Below are 13,173 nucleotides of genomic sequence, written 5' to 3' on the forward strand. Positions count from 1 at the left end.
TGTAAGTTTTGAGTTTATTTGCTGGAATTGAAGGATATGTTGTTGGGTGGTATTTTCTGATTGAGTCAATCTAAGATCAGATGGTGCAATAGAAAAATTGGGAGTAGGGGGTTCGTATTGAGAAATAATGATATTGTGAGAATATTCAGTTGTTCTAGGAAATGGTAATGGACGTCCGGTGAGACAGAGTTTGCATGCTTCTCTAAAGCATTTTGTACATTGATATCGATTGTGTAACGATGGCCAAAAGCCACAGTATATGCAGGCTATTGTTAAATTACCTTTGTTATCTTCCCAACTATGCTGACAAGTATTCATTACTAGTAAATATGATTTAGTGATAGATTATAAAACTGTTCTTCAATTTGTGGTAATTCATTGATGTCTTGTTTTAGATTTTCTTTATCAGCTTGTATTTCTATTATACTATAAATACTTTCGATATTGGATACGTCTATATCTACTTCTAAGAGTGCTTGATTTGTATTTTGTACCAAATATGAGTTTTTAGTATAAGTATTTTGTAAGTTGGGGCAATTGTTACTAAAATGTCATATATTTCCACATGTATAGTATTTTAACTGTGTTTTATAAGTTCTTTTAGGATCATATCTCCTAATGTGTTTTTCCTTTTGATAGAAAAGGTTTTCGTGATGTTGATTTTCTTATAGAATAATTAGATTTTCTAGAATTACCATTATAATTTCTTAGTGGTTTTTGTAATATTGTTGACTTCTAAATTGTCTAATATTTCTTTTTGCTTCTTTTCTATGGAAAGATACATTTCTATTGTACTGTTGGGATATATACATTATATCACAATAACTATTTTCGCCTTTTAATTGTTTTTGTGCTAGTTGATCGACACATTTATCTTTTAAGACTTCCATTATGAATTCTATTTTAAAACCTAATCCTTTTATATCTTATATCAAGTCTATTTCTTTTGTTAGTATCCCAAGTATCATATTCTTTTTTCCATTCTTGCATTATTTGTTATCCTAAGACTCCAAGTAATTTGAGAAATAATTTATTATTTACTTCATCACTAAAATATAAGCCAGATTTTATTCCATGATACATATAATCATTACAAATTTTTTTAATATACCTATAATCTGTTAGGGACATTTGTCCTAAAGTTTTTAAAGCATCTGCATGTTCTGTTATATTCCAGAAGTTTGGGTCCTTTCTTGTAATTATTTGTCCTACATAATTTAAAAAATTAAATGGATTGTTTCCTAATGTTAATAAAAATTGATAATTTTGCTGATATTATTGTTTAAATTTTTCCCATATAGCTTTAACGGAATCACCTAAATATGTTTCTAACCTAGCAAATAATTCTTCTGTTGTTAAATTTGCAAGATTGAAATATCTATAGAGGTCATTTATCACTAATTGTTTCCATACGGATATTACAAAATTCCATTTTTGTGGGTCATGGTGTGTAATATTCAAAATTGTTCTTCTTCCATGATCTTGAAACTGTACTGATTTATCTGTTTGGTATCTCCCTCTAGATTTCAATTATGTTGTTCCTAACTTAACATTGGAGTTTTGATGATGTTGAGGCCAATATATGTCATTGTATGATGTTGATGGTCTAAGTATATTAGTACTTGATGATCTTGGTATTGTTGAATAATCTGTTTGCACTAGCTTGTGATTCTTAAATATCAACGTATTCATTTTCATGTATGTTATTAAGAATTTCTTGTATGTATCTACTTCAGGGTCAAGGACATATTCAGTGTCTGGTTCTATTGTATATTCTTGTTCATGACTATTTTGAGATAGATTATTTTTTTGTTCAATATTTTTTTGAGTTTCTGTTATAATTTGATTTTTATGCTCTTTCGTGGTTATATACCTTTTATTTCTTTCTTTTATAAATTCTATGATTTTTAATTGATTATTATTTATTTCTTTAAAGTCTTCTGACATATATGTAGTATAATCTATTATTCTTGTGGATTTTATTTTATTCATTTATTGATTCTGTGTCGGTTTCATCTTTAAATGGTGTGTAAGTTTTGTAATTTGTAAATTTAATTAATGTATCTCCTGTGGATGTTTGATATGTTGAGTGATCAGAAGGAGTTATAATAGTTGGTTTATTATTTTGTATAATTTGTGAAATGTTCCAAGGTAATCCTGCGTATTCTAATAAATCTATTTTTGGTGGTGTTATGGTTTTTACTCCTTCACTAGTCATACTTTCAACTATATCCTGTATATTAATTTTGTAGTTTGTTGTTGAATTATGCATTTCTGCTTCTAAAAATCCTGTGCTTATTATGAGATTATTACCTGTAAATCTTTCATATCATTTTGTTTGTATGCCAATTTGTATATTGTTTATAAATGCTTCTTTATCTATTAATATATCTGGTGTAAAGAATCTTAAACCTATATTATTATTCATATCTATTTCCATTAATTGTATTATTGAATTTGTATTTTTTTCATCTTGAATTATAAATTGTTATTAGAACTTTTATTCCTAAATGTTTTCTTGTAAGGGATTTAATTCTTACTACAAATATTCCAGTATGTATTAATTTTATATTTTTAGGTTTTAGTAAAATTTTTAATTCTTTATCAACCATTGGTAAGCGTACAGTATGTCCGTCAAGACAACTTATTATTTCCTCATTTTTATACTTGTTATGTACTGTGTTTTTAGGAAATTGTGTTGTGTTATATAATGATTTAGGATTTAATAAGTTTAATGCATTATTTCTAAAGATGTCTATATTTTCATAAATATATATTATTTCTGTGATTGTATTTTCTTATGGATTTTCAGATGTTTTTGAAGAATGTCCTATAATATTTCGGGTATTTGAAAATTTTTTAATCATTATACTCATTTTCTTTCTATAATAAAGTATGTTGGTTTTATAGATTGTTTTGGTATTTCATTACCAATTGATTTATTAATGTCTAAATTTTGCATTTTTGTAAGAATTTCATTAATGTTAGTTTTCTTTGGTCGTACACTGTGTAATTGTAAAAGATCTTTTTGTAATTGTTCAATTTATTTTAGGGATAATTACTGTTGCCTCCTTGTAGTTTGATTTTATTACTAATAAAACCTTGTTCTTTACGAAATTACTGTTGCCCCCTTCCTTATAACGGTGTTAAGTAGCCGTTAAGTTTGAATATGTAATGTCTAATTTGCCCTTCATTAAAATTAAGAAATCAAAAGACAATGCTACCCTATTAATAAAAACCAGATTAAATGTCAATTTTACCCTAAACTTCATTTATTTTGAATTAAAAAAATGAGAAAAATCCAATCCAATTCGGTTTCCCACCTTCACTAAACTTCATTTATTTTGAAAATTTTTAGTGATATTCAGTTTCCAATTTTAGTTGAATTCCATTTTCCTTTCTCTTCGGTTTCTATTTGAGTTTTATGCAATCATTCTTTCTTTATTTGGTGTTTTTTTTTTTAGAATAAAACGGATTATAGTTATTTTTTTCTCCACAACTAATTAAGGGTACTACTGTAACTTTTGACAAAATGGTAAATAAGTAAAGAAATAAGTATAAGGGTATTTTAGGGTTTGAGAAAATATAAAGATGCCACATCATCAGTAAACTAACGGAACTTAACAGTAGGGGGCAATAGTAATTGTAGACAAAGTTAAAGGTTGGATTAGTAATTTTGAAAAGTACATGGGATACAATAGTAATAAAATCAAAGTACAGGGGCCAATAGTAATTATCCATTTATTTTAATATTCTAAGTTGTAATAATATAATTACATTATTTTGTTTTATCATTTTTTTATCGGCTTGTTGATTAGCTTCATGTTTTGATATTCTTTCTGTATCATTGTGATATGCTGATGCTTCTTATAATATTTGTTCATAAAAATGGTTTGTTTCTTGACTCATGTTTCAATTATTTGTATTAATTGTTCTATTTTTCCAAATCTTTGTTCCAATAGTTGTATTATTTCATCAAATTTTCTATTTACTAATTTAATTATATCAGTATATTTTTGTTCAAGTTTTTGATATCTTTTCTGATCTTATTCCAAGAAAAATATTAATTTGTGTATTTCTTCTTTTTGTTGGCATTTGTTGTATTTTTAACTGGTTTGTAATATGCATAATTTGTTCCATTACTTTTCTAATATAATATTGATTTTGCCTAACTTTTATTAATTCATTCTTTAAGTTAATTACGTCCTTTATCTAATTCAAATAAATTATTATTTCCTTTCCCCCCCCTTTTTATATTATCAAAATATTTTTTTGCCCCCCCCCCCCCTGCATTTTTTTTTTCTCTTTTCTCCCCCTTTTTTTTTTTTTCTCCCTTCTTTTTTTTTTTTTTCTCCCTTTTCTATTTTTTTTTTTTTTTTTTTTTTTTTTTTTTTTTTTTCCCCCCCCCCCCCCCCCCCCTAAAGGAGGAGGGTTGGGCGCGCGGCGCGCACCGGAAAATCTAGCCAAACCTTTTTCATGGATTCGACCTATATGATAAAAGCATGCTAGGGCGCCCCGACAAAGAAGCGACGCGCACACAGGCCCGGGTAGGATAAGTGGGCAAGGGAGCAGGGCGCCCGAGCGACGCGCGCACGGCGCCCGGATGCGGGATAAGTAGGCAAGGGTTCCCGCGCCGTGGACGAGTGCGGGTAAAGAAGCTAGTCCATAAGCATAGGATTAGATTGGCATCTTGGAACATAGGATCTCTAACTGGTAAGAGCTTAGAATTGATAGATGTTATGAGGAGAAGAAGGATTAATGTAGCTTGCATTCAAGAGACTAGATGGAGGGGTAAAAAGCCAAAGAGTTGGATGACTTTAAACTTTGGTATACTGGGGATAAAACAAATAAAAATGGAGTGGGTATAATAGTGGATAAAGATTTAAAAAATGATGTGGTGGATGTTAAAAGAGTGGGTGATAGGATTATTGCTATCAAGCTTGTAATGGAGAAAGAGTTCAGTAATATAATTTGTGCATATGCACCTCAAGTAGGACTAGATGAAAGTCTAAAGCTAGAATTTTGGGAAAATATGGGTGGATTACCGCAAGGAATTCGTCAAGGAGAAAAGATTATCATAGGAGGTGATTTAAATGGACATATTGGAAAAGATCAAAGAGGATATGAGAGTGTTCATGGAGGATATGGTTTTGGAGAAAGGAATGACGAGGGGATTTCAATTTTGGATTTTGCTACCGCTTTTGATCTATCTATTATAAATACTTACTTCAAAAAGAGTGATGAGCATTTAATTACTTTCAAAAGTGGACAGCATAGAAGCCAAATAGATTTCTTCCTAACTAGAAGGACTGATAGATTGTTGTGCAAGGATTGCAAGGTGATACCGGGGAAAGCTTAACCGCACAACATAGACTTGTGGTCTTGGATATGTGCTTAGTCCCAAGAACACATAAAAGGTCTAAGGTAAACTATCCCGAATAAAATGGTGGAATTTGAAAGGAGAGTACTCTAAATCCTTCGTTAATGAAGTAGTCAAACAAGGAAAATGGGATTTTAAAGGGGATACCAATGCAATGTGGAATGAGATGGCTATGTGTATTGGAAGGTGGCTAAAGATGTTCTAGGTGAATCAAAAGGAAAGATCCATTCTTATAGAGAGACGTGGTGGTGGGATAGTGAGGTTCAAGCTGCCATTAGGAATAAAAAGGCTAGTTTTAAGACATGGCAAAGAACTAAGGATGTTGAGGATCTTCAAAGGTATAGGTTAGATAGAAATGAAGCTAAGAAAATTGCGGGAAAAGCAAGGGAAAGAAAGTATGAAGAGTTATACAATAAGTTGGGCACAAAGGAAGGGGAAAAATCTATTTATAAGATAGCTAAGATGAGGGATAGGAAGAGTAGAGATCTTGACCATGTTAGATGTATTAAAAATGGAGATGGTAAAGTATTAGTTTGTGAGGAGGATATTAAGAAAAGATGGGAAACCTATTTCTCTAGTTTACTAAATGAGCATTCTTCAAGCACTTATGTCTCGGACGATTACACTTTTCACCAAGGCACCGGTGTCCGAACTTATATACGTAGAATTTCGATGTCCGAAGTAAAAGAAGCTTTAAGGAGGATGAAACTTGGCAAAACACAAGGTCCCGATGAAATCCCAATTGAAGTATGGAAGAGCTTAGGAACCCATGGACTAGTTTGGTTGACTAAGTTGTTTAATAAGATTATGAGCACGGGGAAAATGCCGGATGATTGGAGGAGAAGTGTTGTGGTTCCAATTTACAAAAATAAAGGAGATATTCAAAGTTGTAATAACTATAGAGGCATTAAATTGATGAGCCATACGATGAAATTATGGGAGAGAATAATTGAAACCCGGTTGAGACACTTAACTACGATTACGGAGAACCAATTTGGGTTTATGCCGGGAAGATCTACAACGGAGGCTATTTACTTAATTAGGAGACTTATGGAAAGGTATAGAAAATGTAGGAAAGACCTTCATATGGTATTTATTGACCTAGAAAAAGCCTATGATAGAGTCCCTAGAGCGTTAATTTGGCAAGTACTAGAGAAAAGAAGTGTTGCAAGTAAATATGTAGATATAGTTAAGGATATGTATGATGGTTCGGTGACTAGTGTTAGAACAAGTGGGGGACAAAGTAAGGAATTCCGATAACAGTTGGGCTACATCAAGGGTCAACTTTAAGCCCATATCTATTTGCACCGGTAATGGATGAATTAACCAAAGACATTCAAGATGAGGTCCCCTGGTGTATGCTTTTTGCGGATGATATTGTGTTGATTGATGAGACCCAAGTGGGGATTAATACCAAATTAGACTCATGGAGAGTAGCTTTGGAATCAAAAGGCTTTAAACTTAGTAGATCGAAGACAGAATATCTAGTTTGTAACTTTAGTCATGATCGGGCAGATGATGAAGTGGTGATACTTGACGATAAAGAGATTCGTCGAGTGATTGTTTTAGGTACCTAGGTTCAATCATAAGTAAAAGAGGTGATTTAGAAGATGAGGTTTCCCAAAGAATTAAAATAGGGTGGATGAAGTGGAGAGGTGCATCCGGGGTCTTATGTGATCGGCGTATTCCATTAAAGCTTAAAGGAAAATTTTATAGGACCGTTGTCCGACCAGCTATGATGTACGGTGCAGAGTGTTGGGCTGTTAAAAGAATCATATCGATAAACTCGTGTAGCAGAAATGAGAATGCTAAGATGGATGAGTGGCAAAACTAGGATGGATAAGATAAGAAACGATCATATTAGAGTTGGTCCGGGAGTTGCTCCCATAAGTGATAAGCTTAGAGAAAGTCGTTTGAGGTGGCACGGCCACGCTCAACGGAGACCTATAAATGCTCCTGTTCGGAGAAGTGATATAATCCATATTGAAGGAACTAGAAGAGCTAGGGGTAGACCTAAGATAACCTTAGGAGAAGTGGTGAGAAAGGATATGTATAGCTTAGGCCTTGTATCTAGCATGGCCTTGAACAGAACTGATTGGAGGGCAAGAATCCATGTAGCCGACCCCATTTAGTTGGGAAAAGGCTTATTGTTGTTGTTGTTGTTGTTGTTGTATGTTGTATTTATCCAAAAAAAAAAATTTCAAAAAAAAAGTTTTTTGGGAGGGGATTATATTTAAAGTTTTGGTGTTTTTTTTTTATTGTATGGGGTAGAGATAACATTCTTCCATAGGGCTCATAATCTGCTGATACAGGAGTTTTATATTTCATATTCTCAATATTATTATACCAAGGTAATTCATGATCTCGTTTATCAAAATAATTTGTAATACAATATAAACATAATTTTTGTCTTTGTTGCTTAGTATCAATTCTTAATTGATTCTTTTGTTTTACTAATTTTACATGAGTATTTTCTATTGATGACGCTAATTTTTCAAAAATTATTTCACGAATTTCTATAGGTAAAATTATTCGTTGTTCTACTAAATGTTCAGGAAGTTCAATATTATTCACAATTGACTTATAATATCCAAGTAAACTACAAAAGATTGTTTTTAAGCCATTATTCGAGTTACTATTATGCAAAGCAATTATAAAGACAGTAAATGTATCTACTGAAGTATGCATGATTGAGACAATAGAAATGATTAAAAAAGCCTTAACAGTAAAATGTGAATAGTAAACGTGAATAGTGAATAGTGAATAGTGAATGGTAAACGTGAATAGTGAATAATGAATAGTAACGTGAATAGTAAACGTGTGAACAGTGATTGTGTATTCCTACTCAGTACTACCGTCATAATTAAAAAAAGACTTTTAGGGCCTGGTGCAAATGCAATTTTATACTATATGGATGCAATCATCCTTAGGATACAAAACACAAGTTAAAGGAGTAGTGCAAAACAACTAATGTTGAGAACATATCCTCACAATATCGAAACTACGGTCAGGGCGTTGTCTTTATAGTGAATGCTTTCCAACTCAATTAAACAAGGGATGCGTTTCCTTTTGGACTTCGAAAAACCATATATATATATATATATATATATATAGGCTAAAGTGTAGCTGAACGGATGTGTGAATAGGTTAGCTGAACAGCTCTAAATATTCATCGTCAAATTTGTTAAACTGCATCTGAATCGTCCAATAAAATTCCTAATTATTCTCTCATTATTATGGGTTAGTTAAGTTTAACCTGATATCACCGGTTGTCGATAACAGTCTCTTTCTTCTTCCTCTGTTCCTTTTACCCATGGAGACGGGATAGGTTTCTGAAAATTGTACAAAACAGCATTTGTTTATAAGTCTGATGGATATAAATTGACTTCCAAGATCGAAAGGGTTTACCACATTGGATTACCGGAGAGAGGAAAAAGAACAAAGTGGCTATGTTTGGGTATAGATTAAAAATGAAAGATGTGGAAACCCTTTATAATAAGGCAATGGAAGAGAACGAATGAATACTTGGAAAGATTGAAAATTGCTATAGGAACTTGGATGGATAGGATTTGAGTCGTTGGTGTTCTCTTTACCAAAATCTCTCGGGTGATGTTCTAATAAAGGGATCAACTAGGTAAAGCCCTTGACAGCTACAATTGCCATTATTCTTTTGATTATCCGAGTTGGGGGGTCAATTTGGTTCATCATGTCATGGATATTTTGAGAGAAGTTCTTCTTTTCTTGTTGAGAGTTAAACACTGGGGGGTTTTGAGAGGATTTCTTCTTCACTTGTTGAGAATTTAACAGTGGGATTTTGAGAGACCTTCTACTTTAGTTATTAAGAGTTCAACAATGAAGGTTTTAAGAGAATTTCTTAGTTACTTGTGAGAATTAAACTGTGGTGGTTTCCCTTCAGAGTTAAAACAATGGAGGTTTCCCTTTAGAGTTAAACAATGGAGGTTGTTAATTTCTTAAAAAAATTCTAACTGCCAACCCGTCAAGAATCGAGCATTTTTAACTTCTTTTCTCTTTTAAATTTAACAGGTGATAGAAGGTTAACTTAACAAACTGACTAATAATAAGAGGAAAAATAGAAATTTTATTTGACAATTAAGATTTAATTAATAAATCTTATTTATAATCGTTTAGCTAACATATTCACACGTCCGTTCAGCTACTGTCTTCCCATATATATATATATATATATATATATATGCAACTACTCCAACTAGTACACTAAGCCACAAATAGTGAATCCATAAAACATAGAACACAAGATTACACGCTTGATAAGGTTAATATAACTTAAGCATCTTATCGTCAAACAATAGACCACCCCTTTTGGAGCTCATCTTTCAGCTTCAATATCTGAGTTCCAGGAAGAATAACAGTAACAGTCCTTCCTTCATCACCATCAACATTTCTTGCAGGATAATCCTTCATTACTAGAATGAGCCCTTCATCTCCAATACCATCAATTGTATAATTCACAAACACGGGTTTCTGTTTCTTCACCTCGAAGCCATAAAGATCAGATTCTTCCAGGTCCACAAATGTCAGATTTGCTCCATAAATGATCAAATCAGACAACCCTTCATCCTTCTCCATAATTTCTTCAATCTTGCTTTTCTCATCCATCTTCTGACTTTCCAAGATCAATGCTGCTAGTAACTTTGGATCAGCTTCTGTGACAGAGAAATCAACCTGAACATTGCTTATCATCTGGTTGTTGCTGATCAAACAAGACCCCTTCTTCTCTCTTCTCCTGCAAATGGTTACAGTTTTAGGCTCTGGTCCTTCTCTAGTTCTTGCTAAGCATTGCCAGAAGACAGCAGAGAGAGTTTCAAAAGGTGGGAGTTTGGCAGTTGAAGAAAACATCGTTGAACTCATGGCCTTCAATTGTTGGGTTGTGATGCGGAAAGAATAGGTGTCCATTTTACAGTTCTTCGCAGTTATCCAGTGGTCTCCAACCGGTTCAACCCGTTTCAATGATAGCGGTTCAACCGCAAGCCATGATGGGTTGCTCGATTCATTATTGGCTTTTGTTTCTGGAGGTTCTGGTAGATAAGATGGTTTGGGTAAATATTGACCACTCAAGATTTGGCCCAACAAGTGGAGGAAGTGAGAGAGAGAAAATGCATCTCCAAGGACATGGGCCCAGCTAAAGCCCAATGCCTTTCCACCACATTTGAAGGTAGTCATCTGCAAACAGAAGCACATTGGGTGATTATTAGCCTCAGAAGAAGAATTTTATGAGTGTATGAGTGAAAGAATGAGTCCGGATCAACACCCCTTCAAGAAAACACTCTGTGCTCCTCGATGGCTTTACCACCACAAAACATGTGGGGCCCATAAATTAAAAATAATAAAATATAAAAAAATCATCATCAACCCTTGTTGTCCTCCACATGTTTTGTGGTGGTACAGCTGTCGAGGAGTACAGAGTGCTCTCTTGACGGGGTGCTGATAAGGATTTTGAAAGAATAGCACACCACACCAATGGTGATCCTAAAAAAGGAATAAATCACATGCGTCCACATAATCTAGATAAGAGGGAGTAAACAACTACCTTTTTATTTCATAATAAATGAGATAAAAAGGATAGGATAGAATATGATAAGGCATTGTATTAATTATTTTTTTCCATTTTGGATAAAAGCAATTGATATTTCACAAAAATGGTGACCAAAAAGGAATGAATCTCATGGACCACATGATTTTCTTTTTTGGCCAAAGGACCACATGATTTTTTTTTGGCCAAAGGACCACATGATCTAGACAAGAGAAACAAGCAACTACCTTTTTATTTCATTATAATAAATGAGATGACATTGGATATAACGGGGCATTTCAAATTTTCAATTGATATTTCAAATTTTTTTCCCCACATCACTACATCCTTATAGTAATTTTTATATGTAATTTAAATATAGGGCGAGGCTTTATCCCTATACTCAAGGATATTCGAACTCTTAGACCTCATACTACGAGGCCTAGCTTGGTCTTTTTTCAACCGAGCCAACCTCTTCAAGTCAAGTTTTTAATATTCAGTATTCCTTATGATGAAGCAGTTTCGAATTTTGACACTGGTTGTTGCTTTGTGTTTCCCTCTCAAATAATCATTTGTTCAAAAATGCAATCTAATTGTTGCTCATTTTGAAAATTCTAAATTAACCAGAAAGCATATGCAAATCAATGACTTATGATAAAGGGTGTCAAGTAGCAAAGGATAAAAACCTAAATAGGTTGGGATTAAAATTTGGAAAAGATATAACCTAGTAAGAAATCAATATCAAACCAAATATTCATTAAAAAACAATCTCTTTCTTCAGAAGGGCGAATACAGTGCGGAATGCTTCCAAACAAGTAGAGTCTGGGAGGATTATGCTTGGGAGCAGTGCTGCTACTAGCAGCTGACCATCTGACCGCTCAGATGAATTTTTAGATCCAAATCAAATCTGGACCATTAAGTGAAAACTTAATTAAATGGTCCAGATTTGATCTGGACCCAAAAATTCATCCAGTCATTCAGCTGCTGGGAGCAGGGTTGCTCCTAGCAATTTCCAGTTTGGGGAGGTATGCAACCTTATTCCATAAATTTTTGTTGAAAAACTGTTTGAAAAACAATACTCTTTATCTTCCTATTTCTAAACATATTATGAGGTAAATAAAAATCAATTCAAAAGTGAATGGATGATTAATCAAACCAAACCCAAATGAATTCAAAAACCAAAACCCAACTAAAACTGATGAATCCTTATTGGGTCAGGTTTTGGACTTGCTTAATCATACACTAAAACTAGTGAAATCAAGCTGAACTAGTCCAAACCGATTGACTAACTCCTAGTCCTTCTATAGAAAATAGCACAAGCACAGACAAACACCACAGAGAGACAGAGAAAGATTACACAAAAAACCTGAAAGTAGATTGGAGGAGAGATAGCCAGTTCAGGACCAAGGACATGATTTGGAACAAGGAGATTGTGAAGAGAGAGGGGGTCCTTCATTTCCAGCCACTCATCAATGGTTTTAGTGCATTTGGCTTCGATGAACCGTGCCCCAGCATCGTTACACTTGATGAAGGGACGACCTGACTCAGTTCTCTTGAACCTTCCACAGGTATGTGAATAGAGATTAAACCATCTGAATAAGGCGTCTTTGAAAGTGGGAACAGTAAGTCCTTCAACAACTGAACTGGGTTTGAAGTAGTAAACTGCTCTTACGTAATGAAGCTTCATTGCCAAATCCATATTTGTGGGTTCATGTATTACATCTGTTCCCGTTACTTCTGCAGGTCCCACGGACGAAATTTTCATATCATAGATCATGTTTCCATCTTTGGTGTTGTCTGGAACAACCATTGTTGCACACACTCACACACATACAGAGAGAGAGAGAGAGAGAGAGAGAGAGAGAGAGAGAGAGAGAGAGAGAGAGAGAGAGAGAGAGAGAGAGAGAGAGAGCAATGTTCTGTAAGAAGAGCTTCAGCAGTGGTGCTCCTTTTATTTGAGAGTTGATCTCTCAAAACGAACTTATTTCTCCTTACATGAGAACTGTTGCGAGAGGATGATGAGTTAATGCGAGGGTCATCTCTCTCGAAGTTTGTAAAATTAATGAGCTCCAACTGCGAGTACTGGCGAGACCAGTACGATATCATTAAAAAACGAGAGAGAAGATCAAACGTGTTCAAAATTTAATTGCATTGATTTCTTTTAGCATTCGAGATTGCCCAGTATTACAATAATTACTTATTAGCATTCAAGATTGCCCAGTAACTATGCTGTTATGTGCGA

General features: G+C 33.7%; 1 protein-coding gene across 1 annotated transcript; it reads right to left on the reverse strand.

Annotated features, from left to right (window-relative positions):
- Positions 1 to 9,534: 9,534 nt before the first annotated feature.
- LOC149018856 (protein ECERIFERUM 26-like) lies at positions 9,535 to 12,858 on the reverse strand. The gene is made up of 2 exons (XM_089154439.1): positions 12,298 to 12,858; positions 9,535 to 10,582 (listed from the first exon to the last, which is right to left on the reverse strand). The coding sequence occupies exons 1-2, from the start codon at positions 12,739 to 12,741 to the stop codon at positions 9,701 to 9,703; spliced, it is 1,326 nt and encodes a 441-aa protein (XP_089010565.1). The 5' UTR covers positions 12,742 to 12,858; the 3' UTR covers positions 9,535 to 9,700.
- Between the last annotated feature and the right edge of the window lie 315 nt (positions 12,859 to 13,173).

This window comes from Hakea prostrata, chromosome 4 (genome assembly GCF_041222555.1).
Source record: "Hakea prostrata isolate BN-2017 chromosome 4, UWA_Hpros_2, whole genome shotgun sequence".
Lineage (NCBI taxonomy): Eukaryota > Viridiplantae > Streptophyta > Magnoliopsida > Proteales > Proteaceae > Hakea > Hakea prostrata.